We start from the raw sequence: 25,986 nt of genomic DNA on the forward strand, positions 1-25,986 counted from the left end.
ATCTGAACAATTTGTGTGTGTGTTCGTGCGTGTGTCTGTAACGTGGTTTCACAGGCTAAAGAGTTTGACGTAAACATGGAGAAAATGGTTAAATGTGCTTCCTGTTCAACCACAGTGTGTGAAGAACTGTAAATGGTAGTGGGTGGGCTGTCCAGACCCTGAGTGAGTGAGTGAGTGAGTGAAAGACAGAGAGAGACAGAGACAGAGACAGAGACAGAGAGAGACAGAGACAGAGAGAGAGAGAGACAGAGAGAGACAGAGAGAGAGAGAGACAGAGAGAGAGACAGACAGACAGACAGACAGACAGACAGACAGACAGACAGACAGACAGACAGACAGACAGACAGACAGACAGACAGACAGACAGACAGACAGACAGACAGACAGACAGACAGACAGACAGACAGACAGACAGACAGACAGACAGACAGACAGACAGACAGACAGACAGACAGACAGACAGACAGACAGACGTGTTTACCAGTCCACAGCACCAAGTACTACCAGGACCTATAGCAAGGTTTATGTTAATGAAGCAGCTACCAAACCTGCTACCACAGTAACTAACAATCTGTTCTAGGAGAACACCTCAGAAAGGAAAGCAACATCCATGATCCACATCCATTCTTCAGTTTCTGATACAATACTATCAAGTTCAAGTCACCTTGGTCAGACTGTGGCTACATTAGATAGATAGAGAGTAGCAAAGGGACATTTCTTTCCCCTGAGTCCAGTGGAAAATGACTCAAAGCCCTGAGGTCACTGCTGTACTACGGCCCATTGTTTGAAGAGCCCTGTGTCAAGAGACCACGTCTTTGATCCTTCATGCGTGCTCAGTCTAGACGACGATAATAACCCCACATATTGTGCTAACCACATGAAAAAAGAGAAACTAATACATCATAAAGATCTATACAGATTTGTGACACATTATACAGATCTGAAGGGTAGTTATAGTACAGAATTGCTGTATATCTCAATTTAGCACTTCTATACCTCTATGTCCTATACTTCTAGGTTGTCTCTATGTTCTACACCTCTAGGTTGTCTCTATGTCCTACACTTCTAGGTTGTCTCTATGTCCTACACTTCTAGGTTGTCTCTATGTCCTATAGTTCTAGGTTGTCTTTATATCCTATACTTTTAGGTTGTCTTTATGTCCTATACTTCTAGGTTGTCTTTATTTCCTATACTTCTCGGTTGTCTCTATGTCCTACACTTCTAGGTTGTCTCTATGTCCTACACTTCTAGGTTGTCTCTATGTCCTACACTTCTAGGTTGTCTCTATGTCCTACACTTCTAGGTTGTCTCTATGTCCTACACCTCTTGGCTGTCTCTATGTCCGACACCTCTAGGTTGCCTTCCTTTCCCATGTCCTTCACAGTTTCCAGCAAGACATGACAAAGATAAGACTTGTCTCTGTCTGTGTATTCTATTACTCAGTGGCACTGTGTTTAAAGCATCTCTTTCTATAGCTGACCTTGTCCTTGATCTGTCATTTCAGGCTGAGAGAGGAGAGAGAGTGACTCCAGTGGCACCATGAAGGCCTTCTTCCTCCCTCCGCTGACGCCCTTCCTCCTTCTCCTCTTGCTTCGGCTCCCCGGCAGGACTCTGGCCAGCGACTGTCCCCAGGACTGCACCTGCTCCACCCCAGAATCCATCTTCTGTTTCCAGCGCCGCTCTGCCACCATACCCCACGGCATCCCGGAACCCACCAAGAACCTCTACCTCTTCGCCAACGGCATCGAGACCCTGGCAGAGGAAGACTTTGTGGGGATGGAGAGCCTGGAGATGCTGGATCTGAGTCAGAACAAAGTCACGGTACTGCCCGACCGGGTGTTTGAGCCTCTGACTTCCCTGAGGAACTTGGACCTCTCAGCAAACCAGATCACCCATCTGTCAGAGGAGAGCTTTGCGGGCATGGCCCTACTGGAGAGGCTGTACCTCTACAGCAACCACATCCGGACAATACACCCTGCCGCCTTCCACGGCCTGGAGCAGCTGCTGGAGCTCAAGCTGCAGGGAAACCAGCTCACCTCGCTCCCCGCCCTAGCCATGCCCAGACTGCTGCTGCTGGACCTCCGCTTCAACACCCTCCCATCCCTGGGGTCAGCCGACCTCCAGATGCCCAATCTGGAGTCTCTGAAGCTGGCCGGCCTGGGCCTCGAAAGCCTGAATGAGGACCTGATGGCCAGCCTGGGGAACCTCCACGAACTGGACATCTCTGGCAACGAGCTGGACTCCTTCCCCCTGGCGCTGAGGGAGGCCCGGGGCCTGATCTACCTGAGCCTGGCCGGGAACCCCATGGGCCCACTAAAGCTGGAGGACCTGAAAAACCTGAGCGAACTTCAGGAGCTGGACATCAGCAACCTGAGTCTGCAGGGCTTGCCCGACGGGTTCGCACAGCTTTTCCCTCACCTGACTAAGCTGACGGTGGCTGAGAACCCTTTCAACTGCCTGTGCACCCTGGCCTGGTTCCCTGGGTGGCTCAGGAACCAGGGGGTGACTCTGGGCAGGACGGAGGAGACCCGCTGCCACTTCCCTCCCCTCAACGCTGGGAAGGTGCTGGAGAGGTTGGAGCACAGGGAGTTTGGCTGCCCCACCACCACTACTGTCACCGCTAGCACAGTCAGAACCAGCACCACCATGCCCCTTCCGGTCACCACCCTGCCTAGCACCTCCCCAGCCATCCCTCCACCCGGGCCCAGCAAGGAGGACATCTCAACTGGGACAGACAGCCAGCTCCTGCTCCCCGTCCCTGCCTCTCCCAGCAGCAGCCAAGACCCAGAGGTGGACTTCTTCTGCCCCTCCCAGACCTGCTTGAATGGGGGCACCTGTCGGCTGGACGGGCAAGGCCATCTGGAGTGCACCTGCCCTCGTGGCTTCTACGGCACCTATTGCGAGAACCGCCACCACTCCCACCCCCCTCCCGATCAGGACCACAATGACAACAACAATGACATTTCCACGGCAACTGTCACCGCCGACACCCCCGACATCAGCTCGCGCCTGGTGACCAGCTCCTCCATCCTGCTGGACCTGCACCGCTACATCAAGGTCCGGCCCTACATCCGTGGCATCCGTCTGACATACCGCAACCTGTCGGGGCCCGACCGGCGTCCAATGCAGCTCAGCGTGCCCGCTTCCTACCCGGAGTACACCCTGAGGGGGCTGCGGCCCAACTCCACCTACACGGTGTGCGCCAGCCCGCTGGGCGACCTCAGCGGTGGGGACAGCGTCTGCACGGAGGCCCACACAGCAGCCCAGCAGCACACTGCCACAGGGAGGCAGGTGGAGGACAAGAGGCTGACCACCATGCTGGTGCCGGCTCTGGCCATCCTGCTGCTCCTAGTCCTGGTTGCAGCCGCCGTGGGGGTGGTGTGCTACATAAGGAGGAAACGGGCCAAGGGCCACCTGGATCTGGAGTGTGAGCCAGCCCAGCTGGAGCTTGAGGGAGTCAAGGCTGGTTCCAACATTGGAGGGGCGATGCCCCAAAAGCAGCCGGAGCCGGCTGTGGTTCAAAATGGCGGCCTGGAGTACGAGGTGCTGCTAATACAGGATCATTGCACGCCGTACAACAACATGGCTCTCTCTCATAAGCCCTCTTATTTCTGACACCCATCTCTGTTGCTACTCAGACCCAGAGGGTAAGACTAAGTACCTCTAGCTACTCCTTCCCTCACGAACTAGACACCAGCTAGAGTTGTTGGTGACAGTGGAGGAGAAAGAGAGAGGACCGGCCAGCCATGTGTCAGCAATTGAGAAACGGAACAAATACTTAACTGTGCAGACATTAAAATATGTTTGAAAGGATTATTTGAAAATAAGGGAGCCTTTTAAAGTGCCTTTATTCTTATTTCCACACCTCCTGCTTTGTTTCTACAATCACATTGCTGGACTGGCGCCCCGCGGCTTGCTACTGAGTGCGCCCAGTCTCCACAGCAGGTCAAAGGTCAAGCGAGGCTGGGCCAGGCAGAGAGACAACAGGGTCATAGTGACCTAATCCCTGCTGTGTCTACTCTAAAATGGGCTCTGCACTGAAATGGGGGTGTATTGCTGTGCACCCCTTGTGATAACTGAACTATGTAAAAAGAGTAGAAGCAATTATTTTGCTCCGTAGCACCTCAGCACTACCCCAGTGGTGCATGCTGTGAATGACATCCGAGTCACCAAATGAAGAGAACTGTTTTCAGTAATTTAAAAGCAAGGTGGCTGACATTTACCATGCTTTGTTTCGGCTCTATTGCTTAGTGAAATTGTCATTTTTCTGTTGTGTTTGTAAATGTTTTTATACTCTTGCTGTTGTTGTTTTTCTGTAAGTACGTGACTGTTACCACCCTTCCATCCCCTCCTAACTGCTTCTGATATAGCAGACAGATTAAACCCCAGATTAAAATCTTTGAAGATTAAAACTCGTTTGTACCAGCGAAGTCAATCAAAGGCTTTACCTTACGAATGTCAGACAGTCTAAGCAGCTGTAGGTCTGGGCAGACTTACTAAATCCCTTCTCTGGCCCTCAACACCCCCCGCTCCCCACACAAAAAGCACTGATAAACAGTTTCAGTTGGCTGAAACCTTAACATTCGTTTCTGTGCTGCAGCGAACTTCAAACATCCCCCGAGCCTGCCTCAGATCAACCACACACACATGATTACCACAGAGAGGAGAAGGGGGAAAAATAAACTGTTCATTTCTAAAGGCTTTATTCATTGTTTATGTACCCAAGAGGGAACACAGTTATTTCAGTAAACCGCAATTCACAAGAACGCACTTGTTAGCCTAGTTTAGCCTAGCCTCAGAGATAGATGCTTGTGGATTTCCCTCAGGCAGAATTAGCCTCTTTGGTGCTTTGTTGTGCACCATTAACTGGTCTTTGGAAAACGAGGGTCCCCCGTCTTGCTCACTTGCAGCCAAGCAGACTATGAAAAGTCCAAGCGTAGCATATAGTTGAAGGTTTTATATGGGCTCTGTCTGGGACGAGGGACATTGAGGATTTGTATTTGGAAAAAAGTTGTACACCAAACTAGAATATGCTGAAACACCAGTGTTGAGATTCAAATCTCAGAATGTGAAAACAGTCTAAGTAACTTTTATGTGTCTGGCGCTAACCTGCCTGCCCCCGATGAGGATCTCAGTGCCGACTACAGTATGAAGATCTCTGGCGGTAAACAGCTCAGTGATAATGTGGCAGCATGTCCCGTCTTGTGCACAGAGAGGCAGACATCAAGTCACTGTCATGCTTCAGTAGTACTGTATCCCCCACTAAACACACACACGCACACACACACACACACACACACACACACACACACACACACACACACACGCCCACCTACTCCATCCACTACATTTAAAGACATTCTAAGTACTTTTGTATAGTTTTTAGCCAGTAGTTCTGAAAGCAGCATTCATGAGACAAAAGTGGTCCCAGCGTACTACATCGCATATGTGCAGATATGTGCCCCATGTAATGTCTCTTTCTCGTTCTGCTGTGTGTGCATCTAGCTAGCTGTCGCTCAAATGGCAAGGGGCTAAAGCTCATTGGCTAGAACTGGAATTGCTTGGGGGAAAATGTAGAGAAAATGGCGCAGCACAGCTTAGAGAAAAAGTTCATTTTAAACTAGTCATTACATGGCTAACTGAGGTAAAACAGTCATTCTGTGAATAGAGTATGCATTTTTGAACTACATATTGACACATCGAGCCCAAAGTGGGAGGTTTAACAAATACTTAGCAGTCGCTAAAGTTCCGAAGCATGTCTTTAAAAGTATTAAAACCTCCTGAAATGGGCATGTCAAGACAAGGAGCCCCTCTTCTAAAATGCTTAGTGACCAGGCAGTGTACATGATGACTATTATTTTAGTGAAGACAACACAGGAGATTAAGATTGTAAGGAGGGAAGGGTTGGTGGATGCTGTCTACCACTAAATCTTATACCATCTAAACAAATACTTAGGCCTCAATATTTAACACTTAAAATTACATCTGTTTAAAGTGTGTAAAACTACCAAAATAACTTAACTGGAATACTTGGTTTTACAATACAAAAACATTGAAAATATCCAGAAATATTTTTGATATTATTCCTATTTTCCCAGTTTATTATGGGAACCTTTTCGTTGTTATTGTTCGTCTCTTTCCATGTCCTTTAGAAGTAAGTGAACATATTTTTACGAGCAAAAAACACAATGTTGACATTATTAAAAAAGTTTAAATAAAAACTGAAAACAAACATGAGGTTACGTCTGTTTTCTTCTTCTAAATCAGGGCTCTCCAACCCTGTTCCTGGAGAGCTACAGTCCAGTAGGTTTTAACTCCAACCCTGTTCCTGGAGAGTTACAGTCCAGTAGGTTTTAACTCCAACCCTGTTCCTGGAGAGCTACAGTCCAGTAGGTTTTAACTCCAACCCTGTTCCTGGAGAGTTACAGTCCAGTAGGTTTTAACTCCAACCCTGTTCCTGGAGAGCTACAGTCCAGTAGCTTTTAACTCCAACCCTGTTCCTGGAGAGTTACAGTCCAGTAGGTTTTAACTCCAACCCTGTTCCTGGAGAGTTACAGTCCAGTAGGTTTTAACTCCAACCCTGTTCCTGGAGAGCTACAGTCCAGTAGGTTTTAACTCCAACCCTGTTCCTGGAGAGCTACAGTCCAGTAGGTTTTAACTCCAACCCTGTTCCTGGAGAGCTACAGTCCAGTAGGTTTTAACTCCAACCCTGTTCCTGGAGAGCTACAGTCCAGTAGGTTTTAACTCCAACCCTGTTCCTGGAGAGCTACAGTCCAGTAGGTTTTAACTCCAACCCTGTTCCTGGAGAGTTACAGTCCAGTAGGTTTTAACTCCAACCCTGTTCCTGGAGAGTTACAGTCCAGTAGGTTTTAACTCCAACCCTGTTCCTGGAGAGTTACAGTCCAGTAGGTTTAACTCCAACCCTGTTCCTGGAGAGTTACAGTCCAGTAGGTTTTAAACTCCAACCCTGTTCCTGGAGAGTTACAGTCCAGTAGGTTTTAACTCCAACCCTGTTCCTGGAGAGCTACAGTCCAGTAGGTTTTAACTCCAACCCTGTTCCTGGAGAGTTACAGTCCAGTAGGTTTTAACTCCAACCCTGTTCCTGGAGAGTTACAGTCCTGTAGGTTTTAACTCCAACCCTGTTCCTGGAGAGCTACAGTCCAGTAGGTTTTAACTCCAACCCTGTTCCTGGAGAGTTACAGTCCAGTAGGTTTTAACTCCAACCCTGTTCCTGGAGAGCTACAGTCCAGTAGGTTTTAACTCCAACCCTGTTCCTGGAGAGTTACAGTCCAGTAGGTTTTAACTCCAACCCTGTTCCTGGAGGGTTACAGTCCAGTAGGTTTTAACTCCAACCCTGTTCCTGGAGAGTTACAGTCCAGTAGGTTTTAACTCCAACCCTGTTCCTGGAGAGTTACAGTCCAGTAGGTTTTAACTCCAACCCTGTTCCTGGAGAGCTACAGTCCAGTAGGTTTTAACTCCAACCCTGTTCCTGGAGAGCTACAGTCCAGTAGGTTTTAACTCCAACCCTGTTCCTGGAGAGCTACAGTCCAGTAGGTTGTAACTCCAACCCTGTTCCTGGAGAGCTACAGTCCAGTAGGTTTTAACTCCAACCCTGTTCCTGGAGAGCTACAGTCCAGTAGGTTTTAACTCCCAACCCTGTTCCTGGAGAGTTACAGTCCAGTAGGTTTTAACTCCAACCCTGTTCCTGGAGAGTTACAGTCCAGTAGGTTTTAACTCCAACCCTGTTCCTGGAGAGCTACAGTCCAGTATGTTTTAACTCCAGCCCTGTTCCTGGAGAGCTACAGTCCAGTAGATTTTAACTCCAACCCTGTTCCTGGAGAGTTACAGTCCAGTAGGTTTTAACTCCAACCCTGTTCCTAGAGAGCTAACCTCCTGTAGGTTTTAACTCCAACCCTGTTCCTGGAGAGCTACCCTCCTGTAGGTTTTAACTCCAACCCTGTTCCTGGAGAGCTAACCTCCTGTAGGTTTTAACTCCAACCCTGTTCCTGGAGAGTTACAGTCCAGTAGGTTTTAACTCCAACCCTGTTCCTGGAGAGTTACAGTCCAGTAGGTTTTAACTCCAACCCTGTTCCTGGAGAGCTACAGTCCAGTAGGTTTTAACTCCAACCCTGTTCCTGGAGAGCTACAGTCCAGTAGGTTTTAACTCCAACCCTGTTCCTGGAGAGTTACAGTCCAGTAGGTTTTAACTCCAACCCTGTTCCTGGAGAGCTACAGTCCAGTAGGTTTTAACTCCAACCCTGTTCCTGGAGAGTTACAGTCCAGTAGGTTTTAACTCCAACCCTGTTCCTGGACAGCTACTGTCCTGTAGGTTTTAACTCCAACCCTGTTCCTGGAGAGTTACAGTCCAGTAGGTTTTAACTCCAACCCTGTTCCTGGAGAGCTACAGTCCAGTAGGTTTTAACTCCAACCCTGTTTCCTGGAGAGTTACAGTCCAGTAGGTTTTAAACTCCAACCCTGTTCCTGGAGAGTTACAGTCCAGTAGGTTTTAACTCCAACCCTGTTCCTGGAGAGTTACAGTCCAGTAGGTTTTAACTCCAACCCTGTTCCTGGAGAGCTACAGTCCAGTAGGTTTTAACTCCAACCCTGTTCCTGGAGAGTTACAGTCCAGTAGGTTTTAACTCCAACCCTGTTCCTGGAGAGCTACAGTCCAGTAGGTTTTAACTCCAACCCTGTTCCTGGAGAGTTACAGTCCAGTAGGTTTTCACTCCAACCCTGTTCCTGGAGAGTTACAGTCCAGTAGGTTTTAACTCCAACCCTGTTCCTGGAGAGTTACAGTCCAGTAGGTTTTAACTCCAACCCTGTTCCTGGAGAGCTACAGTCCAGTAGGTTTTAACTCCAACCCTGTTCCTGGAGAGCTACCGTCCAGTAGGTTTTAACTCCAACCCTGTTCCTGGAGAGCTACAGTCCAGTATGTTTTAACTCCATCCAACCCTGTTGGAGTTAAAACCTGCAGGATGGTAGTTCTCCAGGAACAGGGTTGGAGAACCCTGTTCTAAGTTGTCTGTTTTTCTCTGTCTCAGTAGAACATTTGACTGGCAGTGGAGCAATAAATTAAGTCTACCATCAACTTCACCTCCTTCATTCAGCCATCACTCTGGGAAGCGAGGGAAGAAGGGGCCAGCGGAAGAGAGGGAGGCATGATAGCCAGTTATTAAACCTGTCAGGATGTCAAGTCTGGCAGCCAGTTCGCAACCCCCCCCCCCCCACACGTACCCCCTTGCCTCCTCCCCACACACACACCAATGTATGTGAGCCTGAGAGAGAACACATTGTTTTTATGTATCCGTATCTGTTAGCTCTTCCATGTCCTTGGCTCTTACTACCACCACCTCCAAGATGTGCTTCATTAATAATCCAATGTGTCCAACAGTGTTACATTCCTCCCTCCAGCAGAGCACCATCCAACACAAACTTTTTACCAGACTGTTTAGGGGGGGGTCTTGGTATTTTTCCCTCAATAGCTGGAGGCGAAGGTAAAAAATATGATTGAAACCACACAGAGACTAAATATTAATAGTGATTTGTACCGCAGACAGAGTCCCTGACCCTGAGCTAATGGGTTAGCATTGTTTGTTAGCGTGAATAATATATTTACCTCTGACCACACACAAGTTTACAGGTAGAGGCTTGGCAGGGGCTAACTGTACAGTATGTCCACACACACATGGCTTGGCTCAGGTACAGGCATCCAGCTGCTAGCTGTTGTCCTCAGTCCCAGCACTAACACAAACACATAAAACAGCTCCACTGCAGTCCTGAAGGCACCTATTATTTCACTTGGTTCTGAGTGAAAACAACCAAGTACACCCAGCGAGTGACCAGTAACACACACCCTGCAGGTTCAGCCTTTGTTTTTCAAACATTTTCTTCTTCTCTTGTCTCTCTGGCTCCCTCCCTCACCTCATATGTTTTGCTAACTTTTAGCACTCATAGTACATAGTTGGGAAAAAATACAGCATTCTGCCTCAGAGTTAACTCAGGTTCAACTGGAGTCTCAAACAATCATGTATGTGACGGTGACAACCAGTACCTGAGCTGTGTGTGGATAGGAAAGAAAGAAAGAAAGAAAGAAAGAAAGAAAGAAAGAAAGAAAGAAAGAAAGAAAGAAAGAAAGAAAGAAAGAAAGAAAGAAAGAAAGAAAGAAAGAAAGAAAGAAAGAAAGAAAGAAAGAAAGAAAGAAAGAAAGAAAGAAAGAAAGAAAGAAAGAAAGAAAGAAAGAAAGAAGAAAGAAAGAAAGAAAGAAAGAAAGAAAGAAAGAAAGAAAGAAAGAAAAAGAAAGAAAGAAAGAAAGAAAGAAAGAAAGAAAGAAAGAAAGAAAGAAAGAAAGAAAGAAAGAAAGAAAGAAAGAAAGAAAGAAAGAAAGAAAGAAAGAAAGAAAGAAAGAAGAAAGAAAGAAAGAAAGAAAGAAAGAAAGAAAGAAAGAAAGAAAGAAAGAAAGAAAGAAAGAAAAAGAAAGAAAAGAAGAAAGAAAGAAAGAAAGAAAGAAAGAAAGAAAGAAAGAAAAGAAAGAAAGAAAGAAAGAAAGAAAGAAAGAAAGAAAGAAAGAAAGAAAGAAAAGAAAGAAAGAAAGAAAGAAAGAAAAGAAAGAAAGAAAGAAAGAAAGAAAGAAAGAAAGGAAAGAAAGAAAGAAAGAAAGAAAGAAAGAAAGAAAGAAAGAAAGAAGAAAGAAAGAAAGAAGGAAAGAAAGAAAGAAAAGAAAGAAAGAGAGAGAAAGAAAGAAAGAAAGAAAGAAAGAAAGAAAGAAAGAAAGAAAGAAAGAAAGAAAGAAAGAAAGAAAGAAAGAAAAGAAAGAAAGAAAGAAAGAAAGAAGAAAGAAAGAAAGAAAGAAAGAAAGAAAGAAAGAAAGAAAGAAAGAAGAAAGAAAGAAAGAAAGAAAGAAAGAAAAGAAAGAAAGAAAGAAAGAAGAAAGAAAGAAAGAAAGAAAGAAAGAAGCAAGAAGAAAGAAAAGAAAAGAAGAAAAGAAGAAAGAAAGGAATAAGAAAGAAAAGAATAACTAAGAAAGAAAGAAAGAAAGAAAGAAAGACCAGGAATGAGAGAGAGAGAGACCGGGAAAGAGAGAAAGAGAGAGACAGAGAGAGACACCGGGAAAGAGAGAGACCGGGAAAGAGACAGAGAGAGAGACACCGGGAAAGAGAGAAAGAGAGAGACCGGGAAAGAGAGAGAGAGAGAGACACCGGGAAAGAGAGAGAGAGAGAGACACCGGGAAAGAGAGAGACCGGGAAAGAGACAGAGAGAGAGACACCGGGAAAGAGAGAGACCGGGAAAGAGACAGAGAGAGAGACACCGGGAAAGAGACAGAGAGAGAGACACCGGGAAAGAGAGAGACCGGGAAAGAGACAGAGAGAGAGACACCGGGAAAGAGAGAGACCGGGAAAGAGACAGAGAGAGAGACACCGGGAAAGAGAGAAAGAGAGAGACCGGGAAAGAGAGAGAAACACAGGGAGAGCATGTGTGTTTCTCTTTTCCTTCTGTAAAACAGGCCTGTTTTCTTCCCCTTGGCTTTAACAGAGACCTGGCCTCTGGCGAGGGGCCAACCCAGACGCTGCTCAAGCTGCATGCGCCACTCAAAGGAGCCATTGTAGCAGTGAATGAAGCCTTTTTAAATTATCCTCCTGAAAAATGCCACACAAAATTATTGCTGAGTAAATATTTTGGAACTTTTTTCTCAAGCTTTCTTTCTCTCCACCACTACCGCTCTCTTCCCTCTCGTTTTTTGTTTTAGCTTCTTTTCCAAAACCAGGGCTTGAAGGGAGTCTGCCAAGGACAATGTGTTAAAACACGGGGTCGGAGTGTGGCTCCGAAATGGCATTTTCGCTTTCGCTCTCTCTGTAATAATAGTAGAGATGAGAGAGCTGAAGGTGGTGTACTACCGTACAGCTGTAATAATAGTAGAGATGAGAGAGCTGAAGGTGGTGTACTACTGTACAGCTGTAATAATAGTAGAGATGAGAGAGCCGAAGGTGGTGTACTACTGTACAGCTGTAATAATAGTAGAGATGAGAGAGCCGAAGGTGGTGTACTACTGTACAGCTGTAATAATAGTAGAGATGAGAGAGCCGAAGGTAAGGTACTACTGTACAGCTGTAATAATAGTAGAGATGAGAGAGCCGAAGGTGGTGTACTACTGTACAGCTGTAATAATAGTAGAGATGAGAGAGCTGAAGGTGGTGTACTACTGTACAGCTGTAATAATAGTAGAGATGAGAGAGCTGAAGGTGGTGTACTACTGTACAGCTGTAATAATAGTAGAGATGTGAGAGCTGAAGGTGGTATACTACTGTACAGCTGTAATAATAGTAGAGATGTGAGAGCCGAAGGTGGTGTACTACTGTACAGCTGTAATAATAGTAGAGATGAGAGAGCCGAAGTTAAGGTACTACTGTACAGCTGTAATAATAGTAGAGATGAGAGAGCCGAAGGTGGTGTACTACTGTACAGCTGTAATAATAGTAGAGATGAGAGAGCCGAAGGTGGTGTACTACTGTACAGCTGTAATAATAGTAGAGATGAGAGAGCTGAAGGTGGTATACTACTGTACAGCTGTAATAATAGTAGAGATGAGAGAGCTGAAGGTGGTGTACTACTGTACAGCTGTAATAATAGTAGAGATGAGAGAGCTGAAGGTGGTGTACTACTGTACAGCTGTAATAATAGTAGAGATGTGAGAGCTGAAGGTGGTATACTACTGTACAGCTGTAATAATAGTAGAGATGAGAGAGCTGAAGGTGGTGTACTACTGTACAGCTGTAATAATAGTAGAGATGAGAGAGCTGAAGGTGGTGTACTACTGTACAGCTGTAATAATAGTAGAGATGAGAGAGCTGAAGGTGGTATACTACTGTACAGCTGTAATAATAGTAGAGATGAGAGAGCTGAAGGTGGTGTACTACTGTACAGCTGTAATAATAGTAGAGATGTGAGAGCTGAAGGTGGTATACTACTGTATAGCTGTAATAATAGTAGAGATGTGAGAGCCGAAGGTGGTGTACTACTGTACAGCTGTAATAATAGTAGAGATGAGAGAGCCGAAGGTGGTGTACTACTGTACAGCTGTAATAATAGTAGAGATGAGAGAGCCGAAGGTGGTGTACTACTGTACAGCTGTAATAATAGTAGAGATGAGAGAGCTGAAGGTGGTATACTACTCTACAGCTGTAATAATAGTAGAGATGTGAGAGCTGAAGGTGGTGTACTACTGTACAGCTGTAATAATAGTAGAGATGAGAGAGCTGAAGGTGGTATACTACTGTACAGCTGTAATAATAGTAGAGATGAGAGAGCTGAAGGTGGTGTACTACTGTACAGCTGTAATAATAGTAGAGATGAGAGAGCTGAAGGTGGTGTACTACTGTACAGCTGTAATAATAGTAGAGATGAGAGAGCTGAAGGTGGTATACTACTGTACAGCTGTAATAATAGTAGAGATGAGAGAGCTGAAGGTGGTGTACTACTGTACAGCTGTAATAATAGTAGAGATGAGAGAGCTGAAGGTGGTGTACTACTGTACAGCTGTAATAATAGTAGAGATGTGAGAGCTGAAGGTGGTATACTACTGTACAGCTGTAATAATAGTAGAGATGAGAGAGCTGAAGGTGGTGTACTACTGTACAGCTGTAATAATAGTAGAGATGAGAGAGCTGAAGGTGGTGTACTACTGTACAGCTGTAATAATAGTAGAGATGAGAGAGCTGAAGGTGGTGTACTACTGTACAGCTGTAATAATAGTAGAGATGAGAGAGCTGAAGGTGGTATACTACTGTACAGCTGTAATAATAGTAGAGATGAGAGAGCTGAAGGTGGTAGTACTACTGTACAGCTGTAATAATAGTAGAGATGTGAGAGCCTGAAGGTGGTGTACTACTGTACAGCTGTAATAATAGTAGAGATGAGAGAGCCGAAGGTGGTGTACTACTGTACAGCTGTAATAATAGTAGAGATGAGAGAGCCGAAGGTGGTGTACTACTGTACAGCTGTAATAATAGTAGAGATGAGAGAGCCGAAGGTGGTGTACTACTGTACAGCTGTAATAATAGTAGAGATGAGAGAGCCGAAGGTAAGGTACTACTGTACAGCTGTAATAATAGTAGAGATGAGAGAGCCGAAGGTGGTGTACTACTGTACAGCTGTAATAATAGTAGAGATGAGAGAGCTGAAGGTGGTGTACTACTGTACAGCTGTAATAATAGTAGAGATGAGAGAGCCGAAGGTGGTGTACTACTGTACAGCTGTAATAATAGTAGAGATGTGAGAGCTGAAGGTGGTATACTACTGTACAGCTGTAATAATAGTAGAGATGAGAGAGCCGAAGGTGGTGTACTACTGTACAGCTGTAATAATAGTAGAGATGAGAGAGCCGAAGGTGGTGTACTACTGTACAGCTGTAATAATAGTAGAGATGAGAGAGCCGAAGGTGGTGTACTACTGTACAGCTGTAATAATAGTAGAGATGTGAGAGCCGAAGGTGGTGTACTACTGTACAGCTGTAATAATAGTAGAGATGAGAGAGCCGAAGGTGGTATACTACTGTACAGCTGTAATAATAGTAGAGATGAGAGAGCTGAAGGTGGTGTACTACTGTACAGCTGTAATAATAGTAGAGATGAGAGAGCTGAAGGTGGTATACTACTGTACAGCTGTAATAATAGTAGAGATGAGAGAGCTGAAGGTGGTGTACTACTGTACAGCTGTAATAATAGTAGAGATGAGAGAGCTGAAGGTGGTGTACTACTGTACAGCTGTAATAATAGTAGAGATGAGAGAGCTGAAGGTGGTGTACTACTGTATAGCTGTAATAATAGTAGAGATGAGAGAGCTGAAGGTGGTGTACTACTGTACAGCTGTAATAATAGTAGAGATGTGAGAGCTGAAGGTGGTATACTACTGTACAGCTGGCAGTAAGTACAGCTGGCAGTAAGTACAGCTGGCAGTAAGTACAGCTGGCAGTAAGTGATGTCCTGTGCGTTCCCTCTAGTGCCAAAGCCAACGGATGGATGAAAGGGCATGAGAGGGCAGCGGATGCCCGTCTGACAGTGAGGGATGACAGGAGAGGAAAGAGGAGAGGAGAAGGAAGGAGAGGAGGTTGGGGGGGAAGGCTTTGGTTTGGTTTTATGTGCTTTTCACTGCAATAAATTGTGGCGAACACATGCAGTCGATTTCACATGCTGTTCAGACGATTATGAGATATAAAACAAACAGGATCATAATCCCCCTGGAGATAATCCCTCCCTCCCTCCCTCCCTCTCTCCCTCCCTCCCTCCCTCCCTACACTGTGGTCGAATGCTTACTGGAAGTCAGTCACATGGGTTGGCTTAAGGCAGGTGTGGATGTGCTACAGTATATCTATGGTAAAGCAGGGTAGAGGGTAAAACGCAGGGTAAAAAGATGGCGAGCAATAGAGGGGGGAAGCTGTGTAAAATAATGATAAAGGTCCATGCAGGGCCGCGTGCACTGAAATCCCACGACTCTGCAGACTAGTTGCTGACGTGTAAAGAATTGTTCACGGACAGGGGCTGGTGGGTGGGTGGGTGTGGGGGGTAAGTTCAACACAGATGGCTTCCAAAAGTGAGCCTGGAATTAAAGCGCATGCATCTAATCTGAACAGTGCCATTCTGGAATGCACCACAAATGTGCTTCTCATTTCCTAAGAATGAGAGGGGGTGGGGAGGAGCTGGGGTGGGAACGAGAACTGTATTTATTCCGGATAAAGAGGGGGGTAAATCTGGCATTAATGAAACAGGGAGGTGGTTGGAGGAGAAACACATGTGTTTGCTTGGTCCACTGATAACAACAGTTTGACTGATCTGATCAATCAATAGAGATTCCAGAGACGAGATGAGCTCAATTAGACTCTATTGGCCAAGAAAGATAAGACTTGAACCCCGATTGGTTCTCTAAGTGACCAATGACCACGTGTTATTACTGCTGGGGATATTGTCAGTGTACCTGGCTAGTGGCTACAGCACATGTCTTGGTTTAAAACATTTTACAACAGAAAACTAAAATTAGAGTCCAGGTCGTCCCTCCTTATTTCAGTCCATTTTCCTCCATTTAGTGCCTAATGAACAGGACCCTGCTGTTTCTAGGTTGTTAGTCTATCTGACTTGTGTGTAAAAGTATGTATCCTATGGGAGATGTCCTTGAGATATTAAGGCTACTTGAGGCTTCTGTTTGACTTTGGATGGAGAGAGGATGGATGGATAGCCTGCCTCTGTTGATTTGTCAGAGCTGTTGTAGACTTGAGCCATCCTCTTACCTCGGACGTATAAGAGCTGTTGTAGCCTTGAGCCATCCTCTTACCTCGGACGTATAAGAGCTGTTGTAGCCTTGAGCCATCCTCTTACCTCGGACGTATAAGAGCTGTTGTAGCCTTGAGCCATCCTCTTACCTCGGACGTATAAGAGCTGTTGTAGCCTTGAGCCATCTTCTTACCTCGGACGTATAAGAGCTGTTGTAGCCTTGAGCCATCCTCTTACCTCGGACGTATAAGAGCTGTTGTAGCCTTGAGCCATCCTCTTACCTCGGACGTATAAGAGCTGTTGTAGCCTTGAGCCATCCTCTTACCTCGGACGTATAAGAGCTGTTGTAGCCTTGAGCCATCCTCTTACCTCGTACGTATAAGAGCTGTTGTAGCCTTGAGCCATCCTCTTACCTCGGACGTATAAGAGCTGTTGTAGCCTTGAGCCATCCTCTTACCTCGGACGTATAAGAGCTGTTGTAGCCTTGAGCCATCCTCTTACCTCGGACGTATAAGAGCTGTTGTAGCCTTGAGCCATCCTCTTACCTCAGACGTATAAGAGCTGTTGTAGCCTTGAGCCATCCTCTTACCTCGGACGTATAAGAGCTGTTGTAGCCTTGAGCCATCTTCTTACCTCGGACGTATAAGAGCTGTTGTAGCCTTGGGCAAAGCTCTTTAACTCAGATGGTCCTACTTGAGCCCAGCTGTAATAGGTCAGAGCGCTGGGCTGGTTATAACAGCCAGCTGTCTGGGACTGGTAGTAATGTAATGAATCCCAAATCGATCCCTAGCACCTAGCCTCTAGCCCCTAGACCACAGGCCCTAGCCATTAGCCACTCGTATTATAGATCTGATTGGATAAGTGTAAGCAACATGGCGGAAGTAATTTTACTTTAAAGGGGCAGTGTCCACAACATGAGGTCGGAATAATACTGTGGAAATTATGATAATGCACTTTTAGTGTAAGAGCTGTATGAAAAGACCGCCTGAAATTTCAGCTTGTCTGGCTGGGTAGACCTGATGACATCACCAAGCGGTATAAGTTAATAGACCAATTAAAAAAGAGAGTTTGCCCTCCTCTCTGGAAAAAACAGCTCGTTTTCAGGTTACACATCCCTCCTTTTAGGCTTCTCCAATCAGACCCCTCCCTCAGACCACTCCCAGACAGTCCTAACAAAATTATTTTTTGTGAAATTGCATTTTTCTAAGATATTGTTGTTTCGTTTTGACCATTTTAATTTAAAACAATCACAGTAAGGTAGAAATGATTTGATATTGAGATAAAAACGGCTGCATTGGATCTTTAAACGTGATTATTTCAGTGTCTTGGGGTTAGAGGTTAGGGCAGGACTAATTCTGGTCCAGGGGACACAAAGGGCACCTTTTGGTTTTTGCCCCAGCACTACACAGCTGATTCAAATGATCAACTCATCATCACACTTTAAAGATTTGAATCAGGTGTGCAGTGCTAAGGCAAAACAAAACATTTGCACCCCTTTGGGTCCCCAGGACCAGGATTTAGAACCACTGCTTTAGGGGATAAGATATGATTTGAGAATGGGCCTAAAATACACTGTGATATGGGGTTATGTACAATATTCTAACAGACCTCAGAATTGGCCTTCAGTCTGTCTGTAACTAGCTATTCCCATCACACTGATGTTCAGTCACCTGTCCTGTCTGGAGGGTTCAGACAGACAGACAGACAGACAGACAGACAGACAGACAGACAGACAGTGTCACTGTTAGCTCCTCTCGAGCAGCGATTCCCATCACACTGATGTTCAGTCACCTGTCCTGTCTGGAGGGTTCAGACAGACAGTGTCACTGTTAGCTCCTCTCGAGCAGCGATTCCCATCACACTGATGTTCAGTCACCTGTCCTGTCTGGAGGGTTCAGACAGACAGTGTCACTGTTACCTCCTCTCGAGCAGCGATTCCCTCATACTGATGTTCAGACACCTGTCCTGTCTGGATGGTTCAGACAGACAGTGTCACTGTTACCTCCTCTCGAGCAGCGATGCCCATCACACTGATGTTCAGTCACCTGTCCTGTCTGGAGGGTTCAGATGACACCAAAAAGGGTCAATCAGAGCTAATCAAACAGGGTTTTACTGAGCTGATCAACACCCTAAAAGTCTCTGAAAAGCATCCAATGATCTCTGGTCTGGTGCCGTCACTGGGTCGCGGCTGTGAAGGTTCAGCAGGCTCTTAGCTGGCTTAAAGACTACGGCCACTCTGTTGGCATTACTTTTACTGACCATTTCAACACTTTTTGGAAACAAAAGATGCTCTACAGGGATGATGGGCTTCACCCAAATCATCTGGGAGCCTTTTTCATATTTCAAGGCTGCGTTAAGATATTGACTCAGTGACAGTCTAAGCCATCCTCTCTAAGCGTTATCCTCGTACTGTTGTCTATAATGCCAGGGGTGTTGTCAGTTGTAATCTTGTTCCCATTGGTTTCAACTCCACTCTCTGATTTGCGATTGTTAGCTCAAAAGAGGAACCCACTGTGGTCTGCTCCACCCAGTGCTTTAGTTCAAATGTGAATTCCATAAACTTGAAAACCCCCTCGGTTTTCACATCACGTAGAGGGCTTGGGCTGTTGCACGATAGCAACCAAAGCCCATGTAAGTCAGTTTATAACATTCCATCATTGGTTACTCTAAGAGCTCCTCATATTGACATTGGCTGCGGCCTCAGGCCCTATGGTTCTAATCTTGGAAAAGTAATTACAATATCTTCTCCTTCCTCTATTACTACTAGGGATAGACCAAATGGTGCAGTTCTATGCAATCTTCTAGCCATACCAACTATATCAATATCAACCATCAGACAGGGCCTGCAACCGCCTTCTGAACATAGCTGGTTTCCATGTGACTTAAAACATCGTAAAGGTCTTGGGTTGATGCATCTGAACATTAGGAACTAACTTCCTAAACTGGATTATATCAAGATCTGGGTTATGCAGACAAATCCGGATATTCTGTTATTGACTGAAACTTTGATCTCTGGGGACATTCTGGAATCTGATATTCATACAGACAGAATAGAGGTGGTGGAGTGGCAATTTGTATTTAAAATAATTTCTCTGTCTCTTTACTGAAATCCATTTCCCTTGCCCCAGAATTGGAACTACTTATCATTTAGCCTTAGTCTGGGGAGAAATGTATCTATAACTGTTATAGGGATCTACCGTCCTCCCTTAGCTAACCTTTGTGCACTCGAGGAGTTAACTAGTTTGTTTACTAATTCAGAAGTTATTATCCTGGGTAACCTAAATTATGATCTAAAAGCATGTGTAATGATCTAAACCTAACCCAGCTGGTGACTAAGCCGACACAGCCCAATCCTAGAGATCCTTCAAAGGCATCTCTGATTGATCACATTTTTATGAATACACCAGAGAATGTGAGAATACACAAATCTAAGCCTCGTGTCATCACAAAGAAGAACTTTAAAAACTTCAGTGAACAGTCTTTTTTACATTATCTTTATTTTACTGACCTTGATTGTACTTCAGTTATCCCTGAACCTGATTAGCTTTGCAGATGTCTTCAATGCTATGTGGATAATCATGCACCCTTCAAAAAATGTAAGGGTTAAAGGTAGATTGAATGCCTGGCACACTCTGCAATTATCAGAAATCATTCATAAAGGAGATGATGCTTGGCTCAAGGCCTGGAACACAGGCTTAGGCCTGGACTGGCAAGCTTTCAAGCAACTGAGGAATGATTGTGTCAGACAAATCAGAAAGGCTAAATCTGATTATTATCTTTAGGATTGTAATGGGAACCCGGCTAAATTCTGGAAAACTGTCAAATCCCTGAAGGGTTCTACTTCCTCCTCTCTGCCACAACAAATTCCTCCTCTCTGCTTTATTACAGAAAAAAATGCCATCATTGATGCATTTAATCACCATGTTATTTCAGCGGGCTCTCTCTTTGAAAGAACTTTAAGCCTATTCACAATGATATTGGGCTGGATGCTGATAGGGGAAACTTGCTAAATGATCAGAGAAATAATAGTCAAAGCTTTTCTATTTTCTATTCTATTCTATTTACAGAAAATAAGTCCTGGATGCTTTGCTAGCAATAGACAACAAGAAATCCACAGGGGCTGACAAATTGGATCCTGGTCTGCTTAAGTGTGTAGCACCCATTATTGTTGGCTCAACTACCTATATTGTTTTATTTAACATTGTTATCAGGAAATATTCCAAAAGTATGGAAATCAGCTCTTGTGCTGCCACTCCATAAGGACGGAGACAGTAGGGATCTTAATTATTATCACCCCATTTCAAGGCTTCCTTGTCTAGCTAAGATTCCAGAATCCTTGGTAAATGTACAACTTTGCTCTTTTTTATCTGAGAAATTTATTTTGAATAGAAACCAATCAGGGTTCATGCCTGGGCAGAGCACTATTACAGATACCACTTTAGTTGTTAATGATCATGGCAATGCTTTAGACACCTAAATGAAACGTGCTGCTTTGTTAGTGGCCTGAGCTCTGACGCCTGAACTCAGGCCATCGTGATGGATGGGGTAAAGTCTGAATTTCTTTAAGTACATAAAGGCGTACCACAGGGGTCGACTTTGAGACCTGTTCTCTTCACTATTCATGTAACACCATGAGTCAATCTGTTAAAAATGGTGAACTTCATCTATATGTGCTGATATAAAACTTGTGCTTAATACGGGGCAAAACTAAATCCATGTTTTTAAACTCCCGTAAGAATATTTCAGATGAACTACATGTTCACTCAGTAGATGGTTCTCCAATCGAACGTTTTCCTGCATATAAATACTTATAGATTTAACGTTTAAAAACCAATAGATGAGCTGGTTAAGATGCTAAGATTTAAAGTTGGCTTTTTCTACAGAAACAGATTGTGCCTTTCTCTAAGCAGTAGGAAGCAGATTATTCAGTCAACCAGATGGTGTCTTTCTCTAAGCAGTAGGAAGCAGATTATTCAGTCAACCAGATTGTGCCTTTCTCTAAGCAGTAGGAAGCAGATTATTCAGTCAACCAGATGGTGTCTTTCTCTAAGCAGTAGGAAGCAGATTATTCAGTCAACCAGATGGTGTCTTTCTCTAAGCAGTAGGAAGCAGATTATTCAGTCAACCAGATGGTGTCTTTCTCTAAGCAGTAGGAAGCAGATTATTCAGTCAACCAGATGGTGTCTTTCTCTAAGCAGTAGGAAGCAGATTATTCAGTCAACCAGATGGTGTCTTTCTCTAAGCAGTAGGAAGCAGATTATTCAGTCAACCAGATGGTGTCTTTCTCTAAGCAGTAGGAAGCAGATTATTCAGTCAACCAGATGGTGCCTTTCTCTAAGCAGTAGGAAGCAGATTATTCAGTCAACCAGATGGTGTCTTTCTCTAAGCAGTAGGAAGCAGATTATTCAGTCAACCAGATGGTGTCTTTCTCTAAGCAGTAGGAAGCAGATTATTCAGTCAACCAGATGGTGCCTTTCTCTAAGCAGTAGGAAGCAGATTATTCAGTCAACCAGATGGTGTCTTTCTCTAAGCAGTAGGAAGCAGATTATTCAGTCAACCAGATGGTGTCTTTCTCTAAGCAGTAGGAAGCAGATTATTCAGTCAACCAGATGGTGCCTTTCTCTAAGCAGTAGGAAGCAGATTATTCAGTCAACCAGATGGTGCCTTTCTCTAAGCAGTAGGAAGCAGATTATTCAGTCAACCAGATTGTGCCTTTCTCTAAGCAGTAGGAAGCAGATTATTCAGTCAACCAGATGGTGCCTTTCTCTAAGCAGTAGGAAGCAGATTATTCAGTCAACCAGATGGTGTCTTTCTCTAAGCAGTAGGAAGCAGATTATTCAGTCAACCAGATGGTGTCTTTCTCTAAGCAGTAGGAAGCAGATTATTCAGTCAACCAGATGGTGCCTTTCTCTAAGCAGTAGGAAGCAGATTATTCAGTCAACCAGATGGTGTCTTTCTCTAAGCAGTAGGAAGCAGATTATTCAGTCAACCAGATGGTGTCTTTCTCTAAGCAGTAGGAAGCAGATTATTCAGTCAACCAGATGGTGCCTTTCTCTAAGCAGTAGGAAGCAGATTATTCAGTCAACCAGATGGTGCCTTTCTCTAAGCAGTAGGAAGCAGATTATTCAGTCAACCAGATTGTGCCTTTCTCTAAGCAGTAGGAAGCAGATTATTCAGTCAACCAGATGGTGCCTTTCTCTAAGCAGTAGGAAGCAGATTATTCAGTCAACCAGATGGTGTCTTTCTCTAAGCAGTAGGAAGCAGATTATTCAGTCAACCTTTTGATCTGATCTTGATTATGGTGATATAGAGCCGACAAGGTAAAAATCTGTCATTCTGTCCCTGAGCAAGGCAGTTAACCCACGGTTCCCTGGGCGCCGATGACGTGGATGTTGATTAAGGCCCCACGCACCTCTGATTCAGAGGGAATTTAAAGTTCTGATTGAGGAATTATTTGTGGATGAATGTAACTGTTTTTCTGGGTGATTTGTGATGTTTTATTTGTGCTTACCATGGACTGTTTTTTTGTATTCTAATGTGTGTATATATACACACCACATGACGAAAAGTATGTGGACACCTGTTCGTCGAACATCTCATTCCAAAATCATGAGCATTAATATGGAGTTGGTCCCCCCCTATAACAGCCTCCACTCTTCTGGGAAGGCTTTCCACTAGATGTTGGAACATTGCTGCGGGGACTTGCTTCCATTCAGCCACAAGAGCATTAGTGAGGTTGCATACTGATGTTGGGCGATTAGGCCTGGCTCGCAGTCGGTGTTTCAATTCATCCCAAAGGTGTTCGATGGGGTTGAGGTCAGGGCTCTGTGCAGACCAGTCAAGTTAATCCACACCGATCTCGACAACCCATTTCTGTATGGATCTCGCTTTGTGCATGGGGCATTGTCATTCTGAAACAAGAAAGGGCCTTCCCCAAACTGTCGCCACAAAGTTGGAAGCACAGAATGGTCTAGAACGTTATTATATGGTGAAGCGTTAAGATTTCCTTAAACTGGAACTAAGGGGCCTGTTGCCCGAACCATGAAAAACAGCCCCAGACCATTATTCCTCCTCCACCGACATTTACAGTTGGCGCTATGCATTGGGGCAAGTAGCGATTCATCCATCGGACTGCCAGATGGTGAAGCGTGATTCATCACTCCAGAGAATGCGTTTCCACTGCTCCAGAGTCCAATGGCGACGAGCTTTACACCACTCCAGCCGACACTTGGCATCACGCATGGTGATTTTAGGCTTGTGTGCGGCTGCTTGGCCATGGAAACCCATTTCATGAAGCTCCTGACAAACAGTTACTGTGCTGACGTTGCTTCCAGAGGCAGTTTGGAACTGGATAGTGAGCGTTGCAAACGAGGACAGCACTCGGTGGTCCCGTGCCGTGAGCTTGTGTGGCCTACCAATTCGCGGCTGAGCCGTTGTTGCTCCTTGACGTTTCCACTTCACAATGAAGGCATTTAGAATTGACCGCGGCAGCTCTAGCAGGGCAGACATTTGACGAACTTAACTGTTGGAAAGGTGGCATCCTATGACGGTGCCACATTGAAAGTCCCTGAGCTCTTCAGTAATGCCATTCTATTGCCAATGTTTGACTATGGAGATTGCATGGCTGTGTGCTCGATTTTACACCTGTCAGCAATGGGTGTGGCTGAAATAGCCAAATCCACTAATTTGAAGGGGTGTCCAGATACTTTGTATATATATTTATAGTGTATATATATTTTATGTTTAATGTGTATTTTATATTGTATTATACAGGGTGTATTTGGAAAAGACACCTATAGGTCTCAATACAGTATGTCTTCCCTGTCAAAATAAAGGTTAAATACAACTAAAATGTGTGCTTTTGGGGGTACTGGAGGACTGGAGCTGAGAAACACTGCTGTTGTGATTCCAATATCAACACTTCCTGCCCAATTCTCTACAGACCAGAGACACAGTGAGAGACACAGAACCCAAAACAAGTGACAGAATTGCACCTGTCATCATTTCTCAAGTTCTGATTCGACATCAAATCTCCACGCTTGTCACTCAGCGTACTCCACGCCCTTGGCTTTAGCCCCGCCCAAGATGCATAAACACTCACATAAGCACATTAGCACACACATTTATACCCATAAACTCTCACAAGCACACACAAAACACACACACACACCCTCCCCACCCCTTCACACACACACACACACACCCTCCCCACCCTTCACACACACAAACACACACTCCCCCCCACCCTTCACACACACACTCTCCCCCCAACCTTCACACACTCTCCCCCCCACCCTTCACACACACACACTCTCCCCCCAACCTTCACACACACCCTCTCCCCCCCACCCTTCACACACACACACACACACACACACCCTCCCCCCCACCCTACACACCTTCTCCCCCCCACCCTACACACACACCCTCTCCCCCCCACCCTACACACACACCCTCTCCCCCCACCCTTCACACACACACACCCTCCCCACCCCTTCACACACACACCCTCCCCACCCCTTCACACACACTCCCCCCACCCTTCACACACACACACTCTCCCCCCAACCTTCACACACACCCTCTCCCCCCACCCTTCACACACACACACCCACTCCCCCCCAACCTTCACACACACCCTCTCCCCCCCACCCTACACACCCTCCCCCCCACCCTACACACCCTCTCCCCCCCACCCTACACACACACACCCTCTCCCCCCAACCTTCACACACACCCTCTCCCCCCACCCTTCACACACAGACTCTCACCCCAACCTTCACACACACCCTCTCCCCCCACCCTTCACACACACACAGACTCTCCCCCCCACCCTACACACACACCCTCTCCCCCCACCCTTCACACACACAGACTCTTCCCCCCACCCTACACACACACCCTCTCCCCCCACCCTTCACACACACACAGACTCTCCCCCCAACCTTCACACACACCCCCCACCCTTCACACACACCCTCTCCCCCCTTCACCCCCCCCATAGGCACACACCCGCCTGCCCTTAACAGTGAATGGTTGCTCCTCCTGAGTTGACCCCAGTCTGATCCCAACCAGAGGGAAAAAGGCCTATTCATCTGTACAGGAAGGAGGAACTGTAGAACACATTCTAATACAGTAGACAGACTGAGGTACTGTACAGAGACAGGACTGTGACTGAAGGAGGAACTGTAGAACACATTCTAATACAGTAGACAGACTGAGGTACTGTACAGAGACAGGACTGTGACTGAAGGAGGAACTGTAGAACACATTCTAATACAGTAGACAGACTGAGGTACTGTACAGAGACAGGACTGTGACTGAAGGAGGAACTGTAGAACACATTCTAATACAGTAGACAGACTGAGGTACTGTACAGAGACAGGACTGTGACTGAAGGAGGAACTGTAGAACACATTCTAATACAGTAGACAGACTGAGGTACTGTACAGAGACAGGACTGTGACTGAAGGAGGAACTGTAGAACACATTCTAATACAGTAGACAGACTGAGGTACTGTACAGAGACAGGACTGTGACTGAAGGAGGAACTGTAGAACACATTCTAATACAGTAGACAGACTGAGGTACTGTACAGAGACAGGACTGTGACTGAAGGAGGAACTGTAGAACACATTCTAATACAGTAGACAGACTGAGGTACTGTACAGAGACAGGACTGTGACTGAAGGAGGAACTGTAGAACACATTCTAATACAGTAGACAGACT

At 45.5% G+C, this 25,986-nt stretch overlaps 2 protein-coding genes across 4 annotated transcripts in view; one reads left to right on the forward strand and one right to left on the reverse strand.

The window, feature by feature from the left end:
- vasnb (vasorin b) overlaps positions 1-6,232 on the forward strand; it is a 50,690-nt gene extending 44,458 nt beyond the window's left edge. For all 3 annotated transcript variants that reach the window (XM_029773581.1, XM_029773596.1, XM_029773591.1), the window contains one exon: positions 1,505-6,232. In XM_029773581.1, the coding sequence (XP_029629441.1) occupies positions 1,540-3,615 (2,076 nt within the window). In that variant the 5' untranslated portion in view covers positions 1,505-1,539 and the 3' untranslated portion in view covers positions 3,616-6,232. The remainder of the gene's footprint in view (positions 1-1,504) is intronic.
- coro7 (coronin 7) overlaps positions 1-25,986 on the reverse strand; it is a 266,473-nt gene that overhangs the window by 108,524 nt on the left and 131,963 nt on the right. The gene's annotated exons all lie outside the window — the stretch shown is intronic.

The sequence above is a fragment of the Salmo trutta genome, chromosome 1 (genome assembly GCF_901001165.1).
Source record: "Salmo trutta chromosome 1, fSalTru1.1, whole genome shotgun sequence".
Lineage (NCBI taxonomy): Eukaryota > Metazoa > Chordata > Actinopteri > Salmoniformes > Salmonidae > Salmo > Salmo trutta.